Consider the following 18,798-nt stretch of genomic DNA (forward strand, 5'->3'; position numbering starts at 1 on the left):
TATTTAAATTAATAAATATATACTATCTAGTTCCATTTTCTTTTTATTTTGATGCTGTTTACACACACGCGCACGCGCACACACACACACACACGAGCTTTCTCCAGTAAGGATGAAAAATAAACCTGGAGTAGTATTGAGATTAAATACATTTTAGCAAATAAAATCATACATTTTACTGTTACTTTTATTATAGTATATCTTGGAATGGTTGTCAAGAAATTGGCTTTGACCTACTTCCTCAAATGTCTGGAGACAACTATCTTTTAAAAATTAGAAAATGAAAAGTGATAAGCTACATTATAATGCAAGCATTTTATGTCAAAGAAATAGGTATGCATTTGTACCACTTTGGAAAGAAGTATTGTAGCAGTGTCTTCAACATACACACAGCTTATAATAAAATTAGAGCTTCATTCTGCCACATTTTAATAAAAATAAAGTAATAAAAATCCAATAATATTGGACTCAAATTAATGTTTACAGCAAAAGGGCAATCTCTTCAACACAGTAATATATGATTTCTTGAAAATATGCAGTAATGCTAACAATGCTATACCAATGATTGAGAAGCAGTGTATGCAGGCTTAAGGAGAAGTAAACCATTCTGAGAAGTAACAAACACTTTAAGAAAATGACAATAAACCATTTATCCATGCTTGTTTCTTTTAAGATTACATTTTAAATTAGTAAATTAGCCCTGTAAAAATGGTGAATTTCCATCTAGAAATAAAATTCCTGGTACTGTCATTTAAAAGAGATTTCCTTTAGGGGAAAGGAGGCAGAAGTAATGTTGAGAAAGAAAGGCTACAAATGGAAAACAACAATAGATTTCTACAACATTCCATTTGGAGGGAATTTAAATAAAAGTTTGATTTAGAAGAAATTTTGTTTAATGTATAATTGTAGGAGATGACCAGACTGAGCCTGAAGGAGGGGTCAAACATGCCATAAATTATCCCTTTGCGCCTGCAAAAGATCTCATCTAGCCCACCTTGAATGTCTCTCTTATCTCCCGCACATTTCCCTTAACGGTCAGTTGGCCAGATTGTACATAGCTTAAGTTTGCATAAATCTTTATACTCATTTGAACTGCCTGAATTTCCTTATTTCCTGAGCACTTGACAATAATGTTAATAAGAATATGCGGACACTATTTTATAATCATTATCAATATTCTAATGATTTCACAGCACAGCTCATATGTAACCTTTCTAAATGTTAAAAAAGTAATAGAACAATTTCAAACCTTCAATTTCTAAAAGCTAACTTTTTAATGGCAGAGAGAAATGTTGATCTCTCACCCTTTTCATGGAACTATTGTAGTATACTATTTTAATCAAAATTATTGGTTTCTCATAGAACTCAAATATAAAAGAACATTAAATTCATCAAGCAAAAATGTATTACCTTTGAATTTTTATTATCTAAATATCAACTTTCTCAGCTAAAAAGTCAAATAACGAGTGACTGTAGAGATCAAGCTAGCAATAAATATTCATCAAATTCAAGATACATATTAGAGAAGAGATTGGAGACAATGACATTTGTGTGGGGTATGCACTGTATTTAATTAATCTGGGCAAAAGATTGCAGCTTCATACAATAATCTTTCAAGTCTTATACATGATTTATTATTTTAGAATCAACAAAACGTATATGCATATGTTAAGCTGTACAAGAGATAAACTGTCCTGTTTTACATTCTAATCAAGAGTGTTACCTACACATAACTCTTAAATAGTTGGCCAGGGCAAAAATCAAAATCTAATTGTCACTTTATGTTACTGAAAAAAAATCATTAGCATGAATACCCAATTCTAATTAATTCACTTTATATCAAGCCATACATTACTCTACTGTGAAGAGTTCCTCAACTCTTTAGGAACAGGCATAATCCTAATACAACAGCTCAGTGAAAACTGAATAAACACCTAAGACAACAATGGATATAAGCAGTGTCAGCTATGTTCAAGATGTGGTATATTTCAAAAACTGATGAAAAAAACTGTGAAGCAGGAAAAGTTCTTGAAGAATTCAAAGATTTTCCTTCAATTCTATTTCAAGGACATAGTATTTTTCTATTCAATTGGAGAACAATATAAAAGTTCAACTATACCACGCCATCATAACATGTGAAGTAACCATCCTCTGCTACCAAATGTGATGTTCCCGTGGGTCGGGAAGCCTATATTACAACAATAACACAACTCCAAGCTTCCTCTAAATTGTATTTATTTCCAATTTTTGCAGTATTTATTTCCACTTTGAAAATGAGAGGTAAGAATCCATCAACCATCAAAAACACCAGGACTGAGAACATACCAATTTTCCACTGTGTTTGGAGTTCCTTTGTAGTCTCAAATAAGAACCATTTAACAACAAATGACCCATTCGTATTTATGTATGTAAGACAGTATCAATAGGATTGAAGAATTATTACTTGCTGATGCTTATATGAACTAACTAACTAAAGGGCAGTTAAATAAACCACACTATTATAATCTATGCATATTTATGTGTGCGTATATATGTGTGTGTGTGTGTGTTTATACACGTAATGCTTACCCAATAATTAGAAGAACTGAACAAACCAGAAGGAATCCTAGTGTATACTTGACTGCAGTTTTAACCTGCTGTAAAAATAAAATAAGAAACCAATAAAAAATAAGAAACCAATATGAAGTTAGCTGCTAATTATGATTTTTAAAGAATTTCCTTTAATACATAATAGCCAATGTTATACAATGATTATAACATTCCATACCCTATTCAACAGAAAAATATCCAATATTCATTAAGCCTGTTTTATTAACTCTATCAAATGCCCCCAATTTTCATCCTATGTTATCTCTGTCATTTTCACATTCAAATTAAGGCCTCTTTTAAATCTGAATTAGGAATCTAAAATATTTTATAAAACTACAGACATCTACAATATATTGATGGATGAGAATTCATTAGTCAAGCAAATTTCTGACTACTTTCCATTAAACAGAACACAGACATATTATGAAGTTACTTTTTCCAGAGGACACAGGATATTCTATAATGCAGTGTTTTTCAACCTTTTTTGTGCAAAGGCACACTTTTTTCATGAAAAAAATCACGAGGCACACCACCATTAGAAAATGTTAAAAAAAATTAACTCTGTGCCTATATTGACTATATATAAAGTAATTCTCCCACGGCACACCTTACACTATGTCGCGGCACACTAGTGTGCCACGGCACAGTGGTTGAAAAACACTGCTATAATGGATATTTTTGTCAACTAAGTTCTGGAATCATTGCTAGAAAAGTTTAGACATTTTTCCCATAGGAAGAGCTGGCTGCTTTCAGAAAGATAATCAAGGAAGAAGAATCAAAGAACAAATGTTTGAGAAAGGTAAGAACAGAACAGAAGAACAAATTATGTCTACATGGTAGCCAATATTGATATGGTCTCCCATATATTTCCCCTTTTACTGTTAAAGCTTGGATAGGTTCTCTGTTGTAGAAAAAGCATGGTAAGCCCACCATGTCTACATAAAAACTTTTCATGGGAAGCCTAATGTCTTTTAGTACATCAGGCTATTTCCATGATATGATTCTTCTCATACGACTACCAGATAGCTTTCTATGGTCTGAATTCAGAAATGGTGAGGGCTCAGCAGCCAATACCTAGAATATGGGAAGAAGGTGAGGTTGTATATCATGCTATTGGGGACCAGCCACCTTATTTGGCCCCATCTGTCAGAGAGGTCTATAAGGGAACTAAAGAGAGTAGAAAGAAGAAAGGATTATGTTGCTCCCCAAGGGGATTGGCCCACCACACTTGCAATAGCAAAAGGGATATGCTGCGGACACTGTTGATCAAGGAATCTATTCTGCCATTGCTCCCCACACTCTGGAATATTGTGTCCCTTGTAGTGAGATCTGCCCCAAAGGACTGCAAAACCTGCCTCTGCCAACTGGCCTGGGTTCTGATGGTGGCATTTCATACTCGAGGTGGTGAGTACATTAAGAGATTACTCCAGCTCTACCACATTGTATATCGGTTCCTTCTTTCCTTGTTCATTTTGATGTTAATGCTTATCATTTTAATGTTTTATATTGTGGTTTTTACCTTCTTGTAAGCCACCAGTCACCTGATGGCAAAATGGGTGGCATATACATTTAATAAATGGTTGGATGGATGGACAAATGGATGGACTCCTAGCCTTTGAAAAGCTAGACAAGTGTTGGCTGTGTATACTAGTTGAAGGTAGAACTAGAAAAGTATCCATCTCTTTGCATAGGAAGAATGTCAGAATTTTTATAGCCCTATCACTTGATCTGTCCTCTATGGAATGCCCTGACCTTTCTATTGGAAAAATGTTAAGTTTTCACAGTAGATGCCTCAATATTTGCATCTACATGGAAAAGCTATTTTATTTCAAGGTCTGTTAAGCCCCATTCTCCAGTTCAGTCTATGCACAATTTTTATTTTAAAATATTGTTTCAATCCACTATATCAGCAGGGAAATTCTAGTTCCCTTTCTTGGATACTGTTGCCAGGTTGGAAAGTAACTTTTAATGCCAGGAATTATTCTCATTTATTTTACAATCACACTAATAAAATGCTTTCAAATCTAATTTCTAAAGAACAAAATCAAACCACAATGTAGTGGCAACAGCTTCTATTTATAAAAAAGGGGGAAAAGAATTTTGATAATTGTGATTGTAGACAAATGTTAAGTAGTTTACTATATTATAGCGAACGCCCCAATTTAACTGATCTTAATTTAATAGATTAAAATCTGCTGGATGTTATCTTTTTTCCAAATTTTAGGAAAAAGCAAAGCATGTTATTTGAAAAATCAGTCTAGAAAATATGATTCATTGTAATTAGTAGGGCAGATTTTCATGTACAAGTGAATTCATTATCCATTTAATGAATATTCAGCCTTAATTAAAACTACTTCCCTTATTAGTTAAGATTAAGGTTTACTGTAAAGTTTGTTTCCAATTCTGCCTTAACAGGCACATTTGCCAAACAGAAAAAAAGGAGCAATTATTCTAAGAGGCTATAAGCATCATATAGTAATAAAACTATGATGTTAATTATAGTTATATATAAGTATATGAGCATTTTTAAACATAATGCATTTCACTATGTGATAATGAGGAAACCTGGCCAAAACCCCAACATTTTTACCAATTTTGATCATTAATGTCACATTTAGAAGCATTTTATTTTCATGTAATTTTCTGAACAGATTTAAGGAGCCTACAGCTGTGGGCACAAGCCAAAAAAATGTACCTCAGTGCCATAGCATATGCTTTGCATAGAGAAAGAATCAGATAATCCTGACATTACAGTTAAAAGGATAAATAAAAGCAAAAGCCCTAATATGATTGATTCTACACCCCCCTTTCCTCCCAAAGAGCTATTGCTTGTCTAAGCAGATTATACTGAACTAAACACAGCTATATGATGTATCTCCCTGTGCTCCCATAAGGATAATTCAGAGGGGGACGGACCCATAGGTTAAACCCAGCTTTAGTCTATGTAAGAGAACATTATTTCCTTTCACCATAATAGAATTTTTAATGTTTCAACTACCACTGGAGCAAGGAAATCAAACTCTTCTTATTCACCCTGCATATCCAACCAAGCAATTGACAACAGTATAATCATCTTACCACGTATGTATTGCCATCATCTTCATCTTTTTCTTCATAGTAGAAGTAGACAAATGGGATCCATAAAAATACACAGAATAATATGATGGAGTAAAGGGCTAGAATGAAAGAATGAGACAACAGGGACATTCTGAAACAAAATAATTCACAAAATGAGTACTTTTAAATTCATGTTTACTACAATGTAGTAAAGTAGGGGCACCAAGCAAAGTAGAATCCTGTTGAAGAAGGTCTCTCTAGCTTCAATGTACAAACTACTAAAATAATGCACCTTTCTACTATGTCATTAATATATGGAAACTTTGCAAATTGTCCCAAGAACAAAGACTTCTTCTATAAAGTACAGGAATAGAAACACTTTCATAAGTACAGGTAGTCTTCCATTTACAACCGTAATTGAGTTTGGAATGTTGCTAATTTTAAAGATGAAAGGGCAAATGAGAGGGTCAAAGAATGTTGCTCCTACAAAGACAAGAGGGTCAAACTATTTCTCAATGCACAAAAAGGCAAGACAAGAAACAATGGATGGAAACTAACCAATGACAGAAACAACCTAGAACTAAGGAGAAAAATCCTAATGGTTGGAGCAACCAACCAATGGAATAGTTTTGACTTCAGAGGTTGTGGGTGCTCCATCACTGGAGGCTTTCAAAAAGAGACTGGACAAACATTTACCTGAAATGGTATAAGGACTCCTGCTTGAGCAGGTGGTTGGACTAGAAGACCTCCAAGGCCTCTTTCAACCTTCTATATTCTATACTCAATATAATTTTAATGGGTTTCATTATTAGCCTGTATTTTTTTAAGGACTTGAATTTATACCTGCTAGTTTTATAGTGTTTTTTATATATGAGTTGTCAGGAAGTCTTGGATTCAGATGGGATGCAAATGTTGTAATAAATAAATCATTTAACAAAAATATTTGTAAGTGAAAAATAAAACCTCTATATAATTACACAGCAGTTCATGAGTACATCCAGAGATGGAACAAAGCATGTATTCATCTACAATCATTTTGGTTTATCTGTTGAAGATTCTTTAAAATTGATACTTTTTTTCATATAAAGCACACTGTCAACTTGTCTTGATAAAATGAGATTTAATTAATTAGATTCAGCTGCCACTCAAAGATATTATTTAACTGACAGAATATTTTTATATAATTTTGTTAAGCCTTTGAAGGCTCACAAAGAATACATACAAATCTTGGTTTATATGCAAAGTTGTTTATTACAATTTGTTCAATAAGCTACAATAGATGGATTCACAGTTAAAGGTAAAATCTTAATTATGATTAACAAACTATGATGGTTGAATTTATATAAATAACTAAGCCAAAAATAAACAAGCTACATTGTGGTTTGAATAATGTGCAAGTCAAGTCTGAATATACAGTATATTGAACTTACCACAGACTATTCATGGCTTTTATACTAGTACTCAAATTTAATTCCAACTCCATTACATTTCCCCCGTCAACCTTACTGAATTCTGAATTCTTTATCTGGATTTAGACAAATTATTATGACATTCTATGAAAGGCATCGGCCTTTCTTCTTAATAAAGTGTGTACCAATAAATAAATTGTAAAAATAGCAACCTAAGCTATAAAACATGGTCTCCCATTCTACAATCACACACTGAATTTTTGGAAGCTCTGCCATCCAAAATCTCCATTAAAGCTAAAAACGGGTGGTCAAAATATTCATTTTAGAATAAGGAGCGGACATTTCTCAGACAGGGTAATGTTGAAAGTGTCTACCACTTTTTCCACATATTCTTTGAACTCCAGCAGAGTTAATAGCCTGATAGTTCATAAAGAATCCTTGCCTTAGAAAAAGGAGAGCCCATTTTCAGAAGGACTTATTTTAAATGAAAATCAAATTGTGCAGTTTGCAAGTTGCTCTATCTCTACATTTCCCAACTGCAGAAAATAGTTAAAATATTTTTTCTCAAGATTAACAATATCAAAGATTCTTCATCAGCTGGGAAAGAGCCCTTTTTCACTGCTGCCGTCTAGTCTCAGATCAGAAGAAACTCGCACTGTATGTCCAATCAAACACATTCAGCTTTGGAGAAGATGAACAACACATTTTTAAACATACAATATCACAGGTACACTTACAAATGACTTGCCAACGTTTTCAGATATGTAAAAGAAGACACAGAAAACCATAAACTAAAGATGAAGCAAATAATATAAAAGCTGACAATATATCAACACAGAGAAAATAGTGAGAGAATCTTCAGAATAATCTAAACATTAAGACTCTTTGGAGATTGCACAGGAGGAAACTGTTCGCAGTAAACTGTAACAGAAATTGCTTGACGCATTAGATTTTCTTAAAACCATAAAATGAAGCCCCACGTTAATCCAATCATTAGCTCTGATTAACATTTGGCTGTGCTATTACCTATTTTGATACCTGTTTATTAAATCATGGTTCAGTTCAACATAGAACAAGTAACGGAGATGTACTTCATTAATCTGATTTGTGTTACTTAGAACAACAAAAGGCAGGAACATTTTGTGTAGAGTTAAATCATTATCACCATCTGGAGGCTGGTTTTTGCAACAACATCAAACCTATACCCTATCAAACTTCCATGGTTTTTATACTGCACTAAATATAATTTTTCCAAAACAGAAAATATTTATAAATTTTATGAGTGGTTTCAGCTACTTAATATGCATTTCTTCTTTCATAATTTCAAAATTCCAATGTCATTCAGAACCCCAATGATTCATGACAGACAAAGAGCCAGTTTAGTGTAGCTGTGGGAAGTTATCATCCAGCCCTCTCCCAGGAAAATGAAATATCCTAGGAAATATTGAAAAGGCAGAATATTTCTCTGGATATGAAAAGAAACATGTTTTAAAAGACAGAATAGTTGCCTGTAGCTTCCTGCCCATCCCCACTGTTAATGGGCGATTAAGAAGGTCAAGCTAGTCCCTTTTACATAATAAAGACTTCTCCACTGCAACCCCAGGGGGGATGGGAGTAAAGGCATGATAATATCGGCCCTTTACTCAACTGACCACATGGCATCTGAGAACTCAACTAAACCTGGATTCAAAACATAGCCCAGAGAGTTGCCCCTGCATGGCCCTATGGGAGTCTGACAACCAATCAGAATACATTTCTTACACAGGAACAGGAAACAGAGAGGTGGGACTGAACAGGTTATAAAAAGCCTAGCAAGCCCCTCCCTCAGCCCTTCTCTTCTTCTCCACCAACATTGAAGCATGTGATCACCTTTTCTGTTCAGGACTCAAGCCATGTGGCCCTGTCCACCAATAAACCATCTTTCCAAGCAGCCTCCATGTCTCCTGTGTCTTTTTCCCCACTTGGAGCCGAATCCAGAAGGACATTTCTTTCATCATAGGAGTGTCAGCACTAAGTTAAAAATCAGGAGAACCTGAGTTCTAGTCAGGCTTAAGACACAAAGCCAACTGGATGACCTTGGGCCAGTCACACTCTCTCAGCCGTAAGAATAAGGCAACAGCAAACTTCCCTATCAAGAAAATTGCAGGAACATGTCTAGGCAGTCCCTAGGAGTCAAGAATGACTAGAAGGCTTACACTTAAATAGATATTACTGTGAAAACAAAGGACATCTACTTTTGAAATATATTGTTTCTTATTAAATACAAGATTCCATCATGTCTTCCTTAGTTCTTAATGAAGATTTACCAAGTTCCCATGCAGGAAAGAACTTGTTACACAACTACTTCAGAAACTAGCATACCTAGGCCTTTATACTGTGGCTATTACCAGGCAGTTGACAAACCTTTATCCTCCCTTTCCTGACATGTTTTATGTGTCAAAAACAAAACATAGATTTTCATTAGTAAGACAGGAAATTATTTATCAAGTCTAACAGTTTATCAACTGTTTTATCAACTTCCTAGTCTGCAGTCTTGGAATTGCGGAATTTCTTGGTAGTATCTTGTCTAAGTACTGGATAAATCAGACCTTGCTTAGGTTTCTGTAATCACGCTGTTAGCTGAATGTCTTTGGGGGAGTGACTTGTCAGTCCAACTCACCTCACAGGATTCTTGTGGGGAAAATAAGGAAGTGGAAGTGTGTTGGATATGTTTGCTAGCTTGAGTTATTTGTAAAAATAATTAAGGCAGGAAATAAGTACTCCTGGGTTGAGTCAGATAAAGCAATGAATGGCTGTTGTCCTAACATGTTGACATGGGGCCTAACATGTTGACATGTCCTAACATGTTGACAAGGAGGTATTCCATGGTGGAGGTAATTAGTGGATTAGGACGATTCAGATTTAATTTATTTGTATGCCGCCCTTCTCTGGGAGGGACTCAAGGCGGCGAACAACTCAAAAGGGGAAAGGGGATACAAACACAATACATATAATTAAAATACACAAGAGTCATATGGCCATACAAGTCGAGAGGGGAGGGGAACTCATCAACCCCAGGCCTGCCAGCACAGCCAGGTTTTGACGGCTTTCCGGAAGGCCTGGAGAGGGGTGAGGGTCCGAATCTCCGCGGGGAGTTCATTCCAAAGGGCCGGAGCTGCAACAGAGAAGGCCCTCCCCCGGGTAGTAGCCAGATGGCATTGGCTAGTAGACGGAACCCGGAGGGGGCCGACTCTATGCGATCTAACGGGTCTGTGGGAGGTAATAAGGTGAAGGAGGGAAGAAGATCCCTCCTTCACCTTATTGTATTTATGTTTCTAACTTATTTAATCTTTGTTCTTTTCATATTTTAAATATTTTGTACTTTTGCTTCTATGATGATATAAGTGGCACAAGAGTCACTTGACACTGAGTGGGCGACATAAATTTAATGAAAAATAAAAAATGCTTTTATGTACATATGATATGATTTGTTATCATGGAAAACTGAACACTTTGTCAAACAGATGTGACTTCCTATATAAATGATTTCATAGGGATGCAGATTTTTTTAAAAAAATGTTGAAAGATTAACAAAGTTTGGAATTCTCTAAGAACATATGAAAAAAGGACAGGGAAGGCGAAACAAGTGATTGTCACAGAATCCTAGAACATCATCCTAAGTGTTAAAACTAGCATAAAACTTTTGAAATTGTATAAACCAGATGAAAGAAATAATCCTGAGATCAGTTAAGAAATATTGTGGACTATGGCACCACAGAAATATTATGTAATGAATCTAACTAGATTCTGGAAATTGCTAACCTTTTCATCCTTACTCTAAATTTATGAAAAAAAATCAGTATAGAGGAATATTTGCAATACTTACTATAATATGCATATAATACAGTGTCTTCAATTTGTCTTGTAACATTGGCATCAGCCCAGTCCTACAAATGTTCACAGAAGAAGAAAACACTGTCAGAGTAAGTAAACAGCTATTTTTATGTCCAGTTAATTTTTTTTAAAAGATCAATCTCTACAACTGTAAAAACATACAGTCTAATTATACATAATTAATCACCTTTACAAATAATATTGAAGCCCATTTAAAAGTAATATTCAAGAATTCTTCATATCTATAACATGGTAGTAAAATTAGCATGTATTGGATGAAAATGAACGAAGAATCAACAATAATTCTTCAAAAAATATTAAGATGCTTTAATTAAGTTGGAAGCAAAGAACATGCTAAAAATGTTTTAATCACCAGGCATTTTCCAATAAATATTTATTCTATTTGACTATTTATAGCCACTATTTCCTATAGGTAGATATATTAATACATCTTAATGAAAAATTACAAAATAGGTAGGTGATATATTTTAATGTTGTAGGGCGTTTTATTTATTTTATTAAATGTAGGTGCTTCCTAGTTCCAAACAACACTGGGCATTTATAATTAAAAGTAAGAAAAACCTCCTTTAAAACAGAGCAAAAAAATCCAACAATAACTATGCACATCTGGAAACTATACAACATAACAAAAAAAAATGATAGAAACTAAACATTCACCCTAGTACCAGGCTCTGGGAGAACTCCAATCTCTTGAACCCTATCCAAAACTAAAGACGAAACCCCCCCAGATCTAGGCAGTCAAATACCCCCGTTACTTGTTAAGACAGACTCTGAACCTGTTACTTCTCATCCAGATCTAAAAACCTTCAAGACACTTAGTCATAACACTGACAGCTTCATCAATTAAAACAAACAGACACAAAAAGATAAATAAATAGGGTACAGATGCATAAAGTTATAGAATAGAAATACTTAAAATAAAAAATAATCTAACTTGAATAAAAGATATTTTTGTAATAACCATGAATTTTTAGAATTATGCTTCTATATAAAAAAAATCTGCCCCATCCTTATGTTATCATGATTAATCACTACGGAATCACAGAACGTCTTGAATTTTCTTGTATTTTAGAAAGCCTGCAGATAGCAGGTTCTGACATAAAGCCCTAAATCTGAAGAACAGATCACATTTGGAAAAAAGTTCAAATGTTACTTTCATTTATACTAACAATGTTAAAGAGTCCAAATTCTGAGAATGATACTTTCTGTTGCAGCAAATAGAGGTCCCAAGTGACTTGAATACATCCACAAGGCTCTGTGAAATATTCAGGAAAACTGACAGCCTTTTCACTTCTGTGGGAATTAAAAACCTAGATGAGAATTTCCTGCAATACAGTATCATTCTGAAGGAAATTCTGTACTGCCCTTATTAACAACCAGTGCAAATCACATCAACTTGATGAGCAAAAGCAAGAATTTGCATTGCAGACTACAGGCAGCAGCATCTCAATACTTTTTAGGAAAAGAGCTCGCTTGTTATCTCTAGGTAACATTTCTCTCCCTAAAGTAGATGTCTTAATATTTTTTTTAAAGTCTTTTTAAAAACTTTCAATAAATCTTACCAAAGCATCGAAAGTTATAATGCCCTAAAAGGGAATTGTTATTGATTTAAAGGATTAATAAAGAAAAATCAATATATTATACATTTGTGATTTAAAAAATATTTTAATGGCCCGCTTAAGCCTAACTATTTTCTTTTGTAATATAGTTCATCGCTATGTATTTTATGTGCTTAATATGTTTTTCTGCAAAGATGCCCTTACGTTTCACCAGACTATCAAAGGAATCTATGGTACCAAAAGGTTGTACCCAGAATTACTGCTATAAAGCACAAAAGTTAAATTGAACCTTCTCTGAACAGCAAATTACCTTCTTCCCCACTATCCCACTTTTTCATAGTATACCTGGTAAACATTTATGTTTAGTTTGGAAGAGGGTGGCCGAACACAGATTTGTTTTAAAAAGGAAGTCATATGCCCACCATTGATCTAATAGGGTGAGTCATACAAATCTGTATCTTAAGGCTAAACCCCAACTTCAGTTATAGTGAATCGCACAATATCAATATTGATATTAGAGCTTCATAGAAAGATGGCATACAAAATCTACTATGGGAATGATGTGAATTTAGAACAACATAAAAGTCATTCAACTGGAGCAAAAAAGAAAAAAGAATTAAAGATCTGAAAGAGAAAAGCTGTAAAGAAAATAGTAAAATAGACTGAACTTGGGACAAATACAGTTTTGAGAAATAGCATTCAATCTATTCAGCAAGAGACTGCACTTCCTCTGATAATTTGGGAGCCATAGCTTTTGCTTTTGGGCGTGGCACGACAAAACCGCGCTCGTCAAAATAGCGGTGATAAAATCGCGTCGCTAAAGCCGCGACGTCATCACCGCCACGACAACAGCGCGGCAACAGAAGGGCGCTTTAAAACGGCGCCGCGGCAGAAAGCCGATTTCAATCAAGGTAAGGATTAGGATTAGGTTTAGGGGTTTGTTTTAGGGTTAGGTTTAGGGTTAGGTTTAGGGTACTGAGTGCTTGGGAATGCGCGGATTTGCCCTCCACGATTATGTCATCGCGGTAGGATCGCGTTTTTCCTTAGCACTTCGAACGGCGCAAATTAATCTTCGCGCTTATGTCTCCGCGGATAAGGGCTTCGCAGATTTGTGGTGGAACCGCTTTTGTCACTCAGTCCAAATAGTTCCAGTGGCAGAGAGGCCTTTTGCTGACATTGCTGATTACCAGCTACAGCCTTTCCAGAACACATAATTTAGACACAATTATTAACAACCACATAAAATCCTAATTATGCATGAAACTGCCTTTGAAGATCATCTAACATTTTCATTTGGTAGTGATCATGAAGGCTATTTCACTAAAGACTGCTGGCCAATCAAATTCTTCTTTCACACTTTTCTCAAATGTCCTCCGGAGGTGACATGAACACTCATATGGAGATCTGAGGGTGTTTGAGGACTAACAAGCGAGGGACGTTTTATGCACAAGGAGAGGCATGTTGCGTAATTCTTACTGCAATACACAGCTGCCAGAATTTGAAGCATTTATTTTCATACACCCTTTCTTGTATTCCACGGTATCTGTTAAGATATTTAAATTTAGTAATTGAAGCAGTGGGGTTGTACAGTGAGCCAGAACAGGTAAAGCTGATTGGTTGAAGTTGGCTCCTGCATAAGGCAATCTGTGGTGTGATAGGTTGCTATGGATGTGGAGGGGGACTTTTCCTTTTCCCCCACCTTTTTCTTCTGTGCCCTGTGTGCTCTGATTTACCTGATGATGCTACTGCCTGACTATCTTGTTCAGTGTATGTAAAATATATTTATTTTATATTAAGAGCCGTGGTGGTGCAGTGGTTAGAATGCAGTACTGCAGGCTACTTCTGCTCACTGCCAGCTGCCTGCAATTTGGAAGTTTGAATCTCACCAGGCTCAAGGTTGACTCTGCCTTCCATCCTTCCGAGGTCGGGAAAATGAGGACCCAGATTGTTGGGGGCCATATGCTGACTCTGTAAACTGCTTAGAGAGGGCTGTAAAGCACTATGAAGTGGTATATAAGTCTAAGTGCTATTGCTATTTATACAAAACTACAAGTCAGTGTGTGATTTCATTTGGACACCTGTTGCGTAATTCCCTGACAGTATCTGTGCCTAGTCCCCAAATGAAAGAGTACCAAGAGAGAAATAATTACAACCGCCTGTTGTTCTTGAAAGGGGAGATGCTCCACCCTACTCCAGAATCTAACTGGAGCCGTTCAGCAAATCCCTTTCCTCAGAAGATTTTAATTGCAGAATCCAATTTTCTCCTCACAGTAGGGCTTGAAAGTTTCTGAACACTTATATTTTTCAATGTTACATAAATGTGACCTAAAATTGATGTGTTCTCCACACCAGTCCTAAAATGTGATACAAAGAATCCAATTAAACAAATGAGTAAAAACATATTTGTTCATATTTATCTGTAAAACAACTATAGGATGCTGAGAACTGCATTTAAAAATCAGCATTCAGTAATCAATGAACTGCCTGAGCAAGTAGAGGAGTCCATCAGAGAGAGAACTGCACAAAATGCAGCATACACACCAACAGGGGTAAACAACAACTCCTCCAACCTCATTTGACTAAACTTTTTTTCCTGCCAACTTAATTTTACTGGTTCCTGTTCCTTAGGGTTTTCTAGGTCAAAATCTTCATAACCAGTTAGTCTAGTATATTGTTTTTCAGCTAATTATTTATCCAGCTCCCAGCCCAAATGCACAAGAATAAAAAAAATCCAACTTCCTTTCCCCTTGAAACCCTTTCCTCTCATTGGGAGGGCAGTACTGTATTGCATTTTGAAAACATAAGTAAAGCTTTAACAAACTAATGGAGGGAAATGGTGATGGTTAAACTAGAATATCCATTATATCTGAATAGGCATGCCTATTTTACATAGCCTTAATCATCTGAACAGGATGTTATGCATATGCAGAAGCATGCATAACATGTATAGTTTGTGGCATCTGAAGCCCTGTAATCTGAGATCTGTTAAATCAAAGATTTACTGTTCTTAAAGTTCCCTGGCTAGCCATTAGGCCACTCACAATTTAGAATCCTCAGTTATAGCTATTCACCCAGGTACTCAGGTTTAAGACTTCCCATTAATCTACTGAAGTGTGTATCAGCTATTGAAATATTGTTTGTCCCTTTATACCTGAACATGAAATAGATGAAAAGATAAGAGTACACCTTGTAGATAGATGAAGGTTAATAATGGCAATAGATATGATATATAGAATAAGGAATTAGAAATCTTGTGAAATCAATGGGTCTAAATTTTAAGTATCTAACTCCCTGGGGATGAAGTTAATACATCAGAAAAACTTGTTCAATAATTATTATATTTTCCAAAACATGTTTATAATTTCGATATTACAATCTTAATGGCAGGAATAAAACAAAAAGAGGGAACCATCATGTTTGAAAATATTTTTCTAGGAAACTAAGTTATATCCAACATTATGCATCTGGTATTAGAAAATGTCTATTCTGATTGGTAGTCTTCTTTTAATATAAACTGTAACAAATTAATTTATATCTCTCAAATGAATGAAGTGGAATTGTGTTAGGATGAAACCAGGCTTTGTAAGTGTTCATTCAGTAGACTTACGTATTTCACTCATCCAGCTTTGATCCTGCCTTTTAACTCTAGGCAAACATTCAGATCAAAGGCTTTAACAAAAACCAGATTTAAAATAGAACATAGTATTTTTTTTAAAAAAAGAAACACACAGCAATCTAATTATTACAATATAAACACGTCAATATCATTCATAATTAAATCAGTTACTGCATTTGCTTTCTAGCGTTTAAAACAATTCTAATACTTTTTACTTTCCCAAACAAAACAGAAATAACAAGGGAACAGGATTTGTTATAAAAATTATAGAAAGTGGGAAATGAATAAATACCTTAAAAGTTCCATTCTGGTTCTTCACATAAGAAACCAGAAAAATGTCCACAGGAAGGAGAGCTGATGTAATAAGTGCAATTGCCAAAGCAAAAATAGATGTTATGGTGGAAATCACTTCACTTTCTCGCTTACTCTGGTACTTGCGGACATAAACCCAGCAAAACACCAAAATGACCTAAAAAAATAAGACAAATAATTAAAACAATAATACTTTCAGCATTAATTTTATTCTTTATATACATACTGAAATAACTCTGCTATCTTTCAAAATATGCTTATTTGGAGGAATTTATTCTCTTATTTGTTTTGACTATACATGTAAGAAAAATTACATAAACATTATTAAAGTACAGTTTCAACCTATCAATTGCCACATCTCTGAAGCAGACCATATCCTCGGTCTCTCATGTCCTTGACTTCTGTTTAGTCAATTATCATTAGTGTAACATAATCCTTTGATTGTTTTACATATACCATCATATTTCCTTATCTAAAACGTTGATATACGTCTGATATAACAATATGATAGAGCATCTACTCTTGTAGTACAAAGGAATTATTGACTGATCTCAAAAAGTTAAGGCCTGAATAGTATTTGAAGGGAAAACTCTCAAAAGCCCAGATTAGACTAGGAAAATTAAAACAAACTAAAAAAGGAAGGCAGCAATGGTCAATTCTGTAATTTTGTTACAAAAAGTGCACAGGTGTGCCAATGAAGCAAGCAGGAGACAAATTCCGATTGAAGTAAATGTTACCCTTTTCGGTTAACTATGGATAAGAATGTAATCAAATACAAAGCATATAACAAGTTCAATGTTATTAATTAGCACATCAGAGGAAGCTTTCACTAAACTGTTTGCTGCAGCATATTAGTTTATAAATAAACTGCTTCATGCAATATATTAAGAAATTACATAGTTTCTGGTTTTGGCCTAACCCTAATGTATGAAGACCACTAATTATACATAACAAATCATGGTTGTGTCTAGGTTTTCCCAGGCATGTCTACTGTCTGACCAGGAAAACTGTCCCAAAATGTCCATGATGGAGGCAATGGAATTACAGGTGCTAAATCAGTAGGAAGAGAAGCAGCACTTCCTAGCTGCATTTTCTTTTTTTTAAAAAAATATCCTGACTGTATCTACTACTGACCTGAGATTCAGATGGTTAATCTTTTTTTGTAAAAAAAAAAATTGCATTAACGGTGGCTTAGTTTATACAGACTTGGGATATTACAGAAACATTATGATTTCATTCCTCAAATACTGGCCTATATCTCTGATTTGCAAATTTCATGCAGGCTGCGCTGCTTTAGAAGCAGTGGAGGCTTTTGATTTTTTTCAAGACTGCTCCAGGCTTGGTCACTTCTGGAGGGCATAACTAAAATAACCCTCACTGTTTTAATGCTAATGCTTCAATGTTCAGTGCTAGAGAAACAGGATAACTAAGTTTGTGTATTTCATATTACGTTTTTCTAAGTGGAGGGGGGGGGGGTTTCAACGATTCGGCTTTTTGCGCATGCGCAGCTCATCCCGCTCACCCACGACAGAGGCAGCGAGTCTCCTAACCGCTGCACCGGTTGAACTCCTGCCGCAACACACGCACTTTTTCCAAAGAGCCTGGACCACTACGGCGGCTTCAGTCTCAGCTAAGTTTACCTGAGGACTGTAAGCCTGACTGGGATAAAAATGCAGCTCGCTCCCAAGAGAGTAAGCCCCGGGCCGGTGCCCAGCATGAACTCAACCGCTTCCCCAGAAACAAGACAGGGAGGAAAATAAATGGGGAGCCGAAGCCCTGGCTCGTTCCTCCTACCAGTAAAGCAAGGCCGAAGAGACACCATCCCGTCACCAGATCCGCCTCGGCGGTGAAGGCCACCATCTTCACTTCCGGCAACAGCGCGAGCAGCGACGAACGGAAACGTCGCCGAGAGGGGAGGAACGAATTGAAGGGGCGGGGGGGGGGGTGGGAGTTGAGGCCGTTGCCGTAGGAACCCCGAGCCACGCTTTCGCTGGAACGCCCCCGAACCGCATTTGGAATGTTTCCATTGGCTGATGTCATAAAGCAGCAGCCAATGAAGGAAAAGCGAGCTCCGCGAGATTCCTAAATACGTCAGGTGCGCTAAAGCAGGGGGTCTCCGACGTTGGAAACTTTAAAGACTTGTGGACTTCAACTCCCAGAGTTCCTCAGCCGACTTCTGCTGGCTGAGGAACTCTGGGAGTTGAAGTCCACAAGTCTTTAAAGTTGCCAACGTTGGAGACCCCTGTCGCTAAGGCTTTCGGGTGAGGGAAATGTGCCGTGATTTAATCTCACGGAGAGAGAGAGAGAGGTGGCGTCGCAAACGGCTCGTGATTTAAGGCCGGAGTATGTGTTCCTCGACTTA

The 18,798-nt window shown here is 35.9% G+C and overlaps 1 protein-coding gene across 1 annotated transcript in view; it reads right to left on the reverse strand.

Annotated features, from left to right (window-relative positions):
* The window catches only part of LMBRD1 (LMBR1 domain containing 1), a 54,539-nt gene extending 36,185 nt beyond the window's left edge, over window positions 1–18,354 (reverse strand). Inside the window, exons 1-5 of the mRNA XM_032215737.1 lie at window positions 18,231–18,354; window positions 16,417–16,593; window positions 10,921–10,981; window positions 5,668–5,765; window positions 2,569–2,636 (exon numbers count right to left, since the gene is read on the reverse strand). Of these exons, the coding sequence (XP_032071628.1) occupies window positions 2,569–2,636; window positions 5,668–5,765; window positions 10,921–10,981; window positions 16,417–16,593; window positions 18,231–18,296 (470 nt within the window). The 5' untranslated portion in view covers window positions 18,297–18,354. The remainder of the gene's footprint in view (window positions 1–2,568; window positions 2,637–5,667; window positions 5,766–10,920; window positions 10,982–16,416; window positions 16,594–18,230) is intronic.
* Between the last annotated feature and the right edge of the window lie 444 nt (window positions 18,355–18,798).

The sequence above is a fragment of the Thamnophis elegans genome, chromosome 4 (assembly GCF_009769535.1).
Source record: "Thamnophis elegans isolate rThaEle1 chromosome 4, rThaEle1.pri, whole genome shotgun sequence".
Lineage (NCBI taxonomy): Eukaryota > Metazoa > Chordata > Lepidosauria > Squamata > Colubridae > Thamnophis > Thamnophis elegans.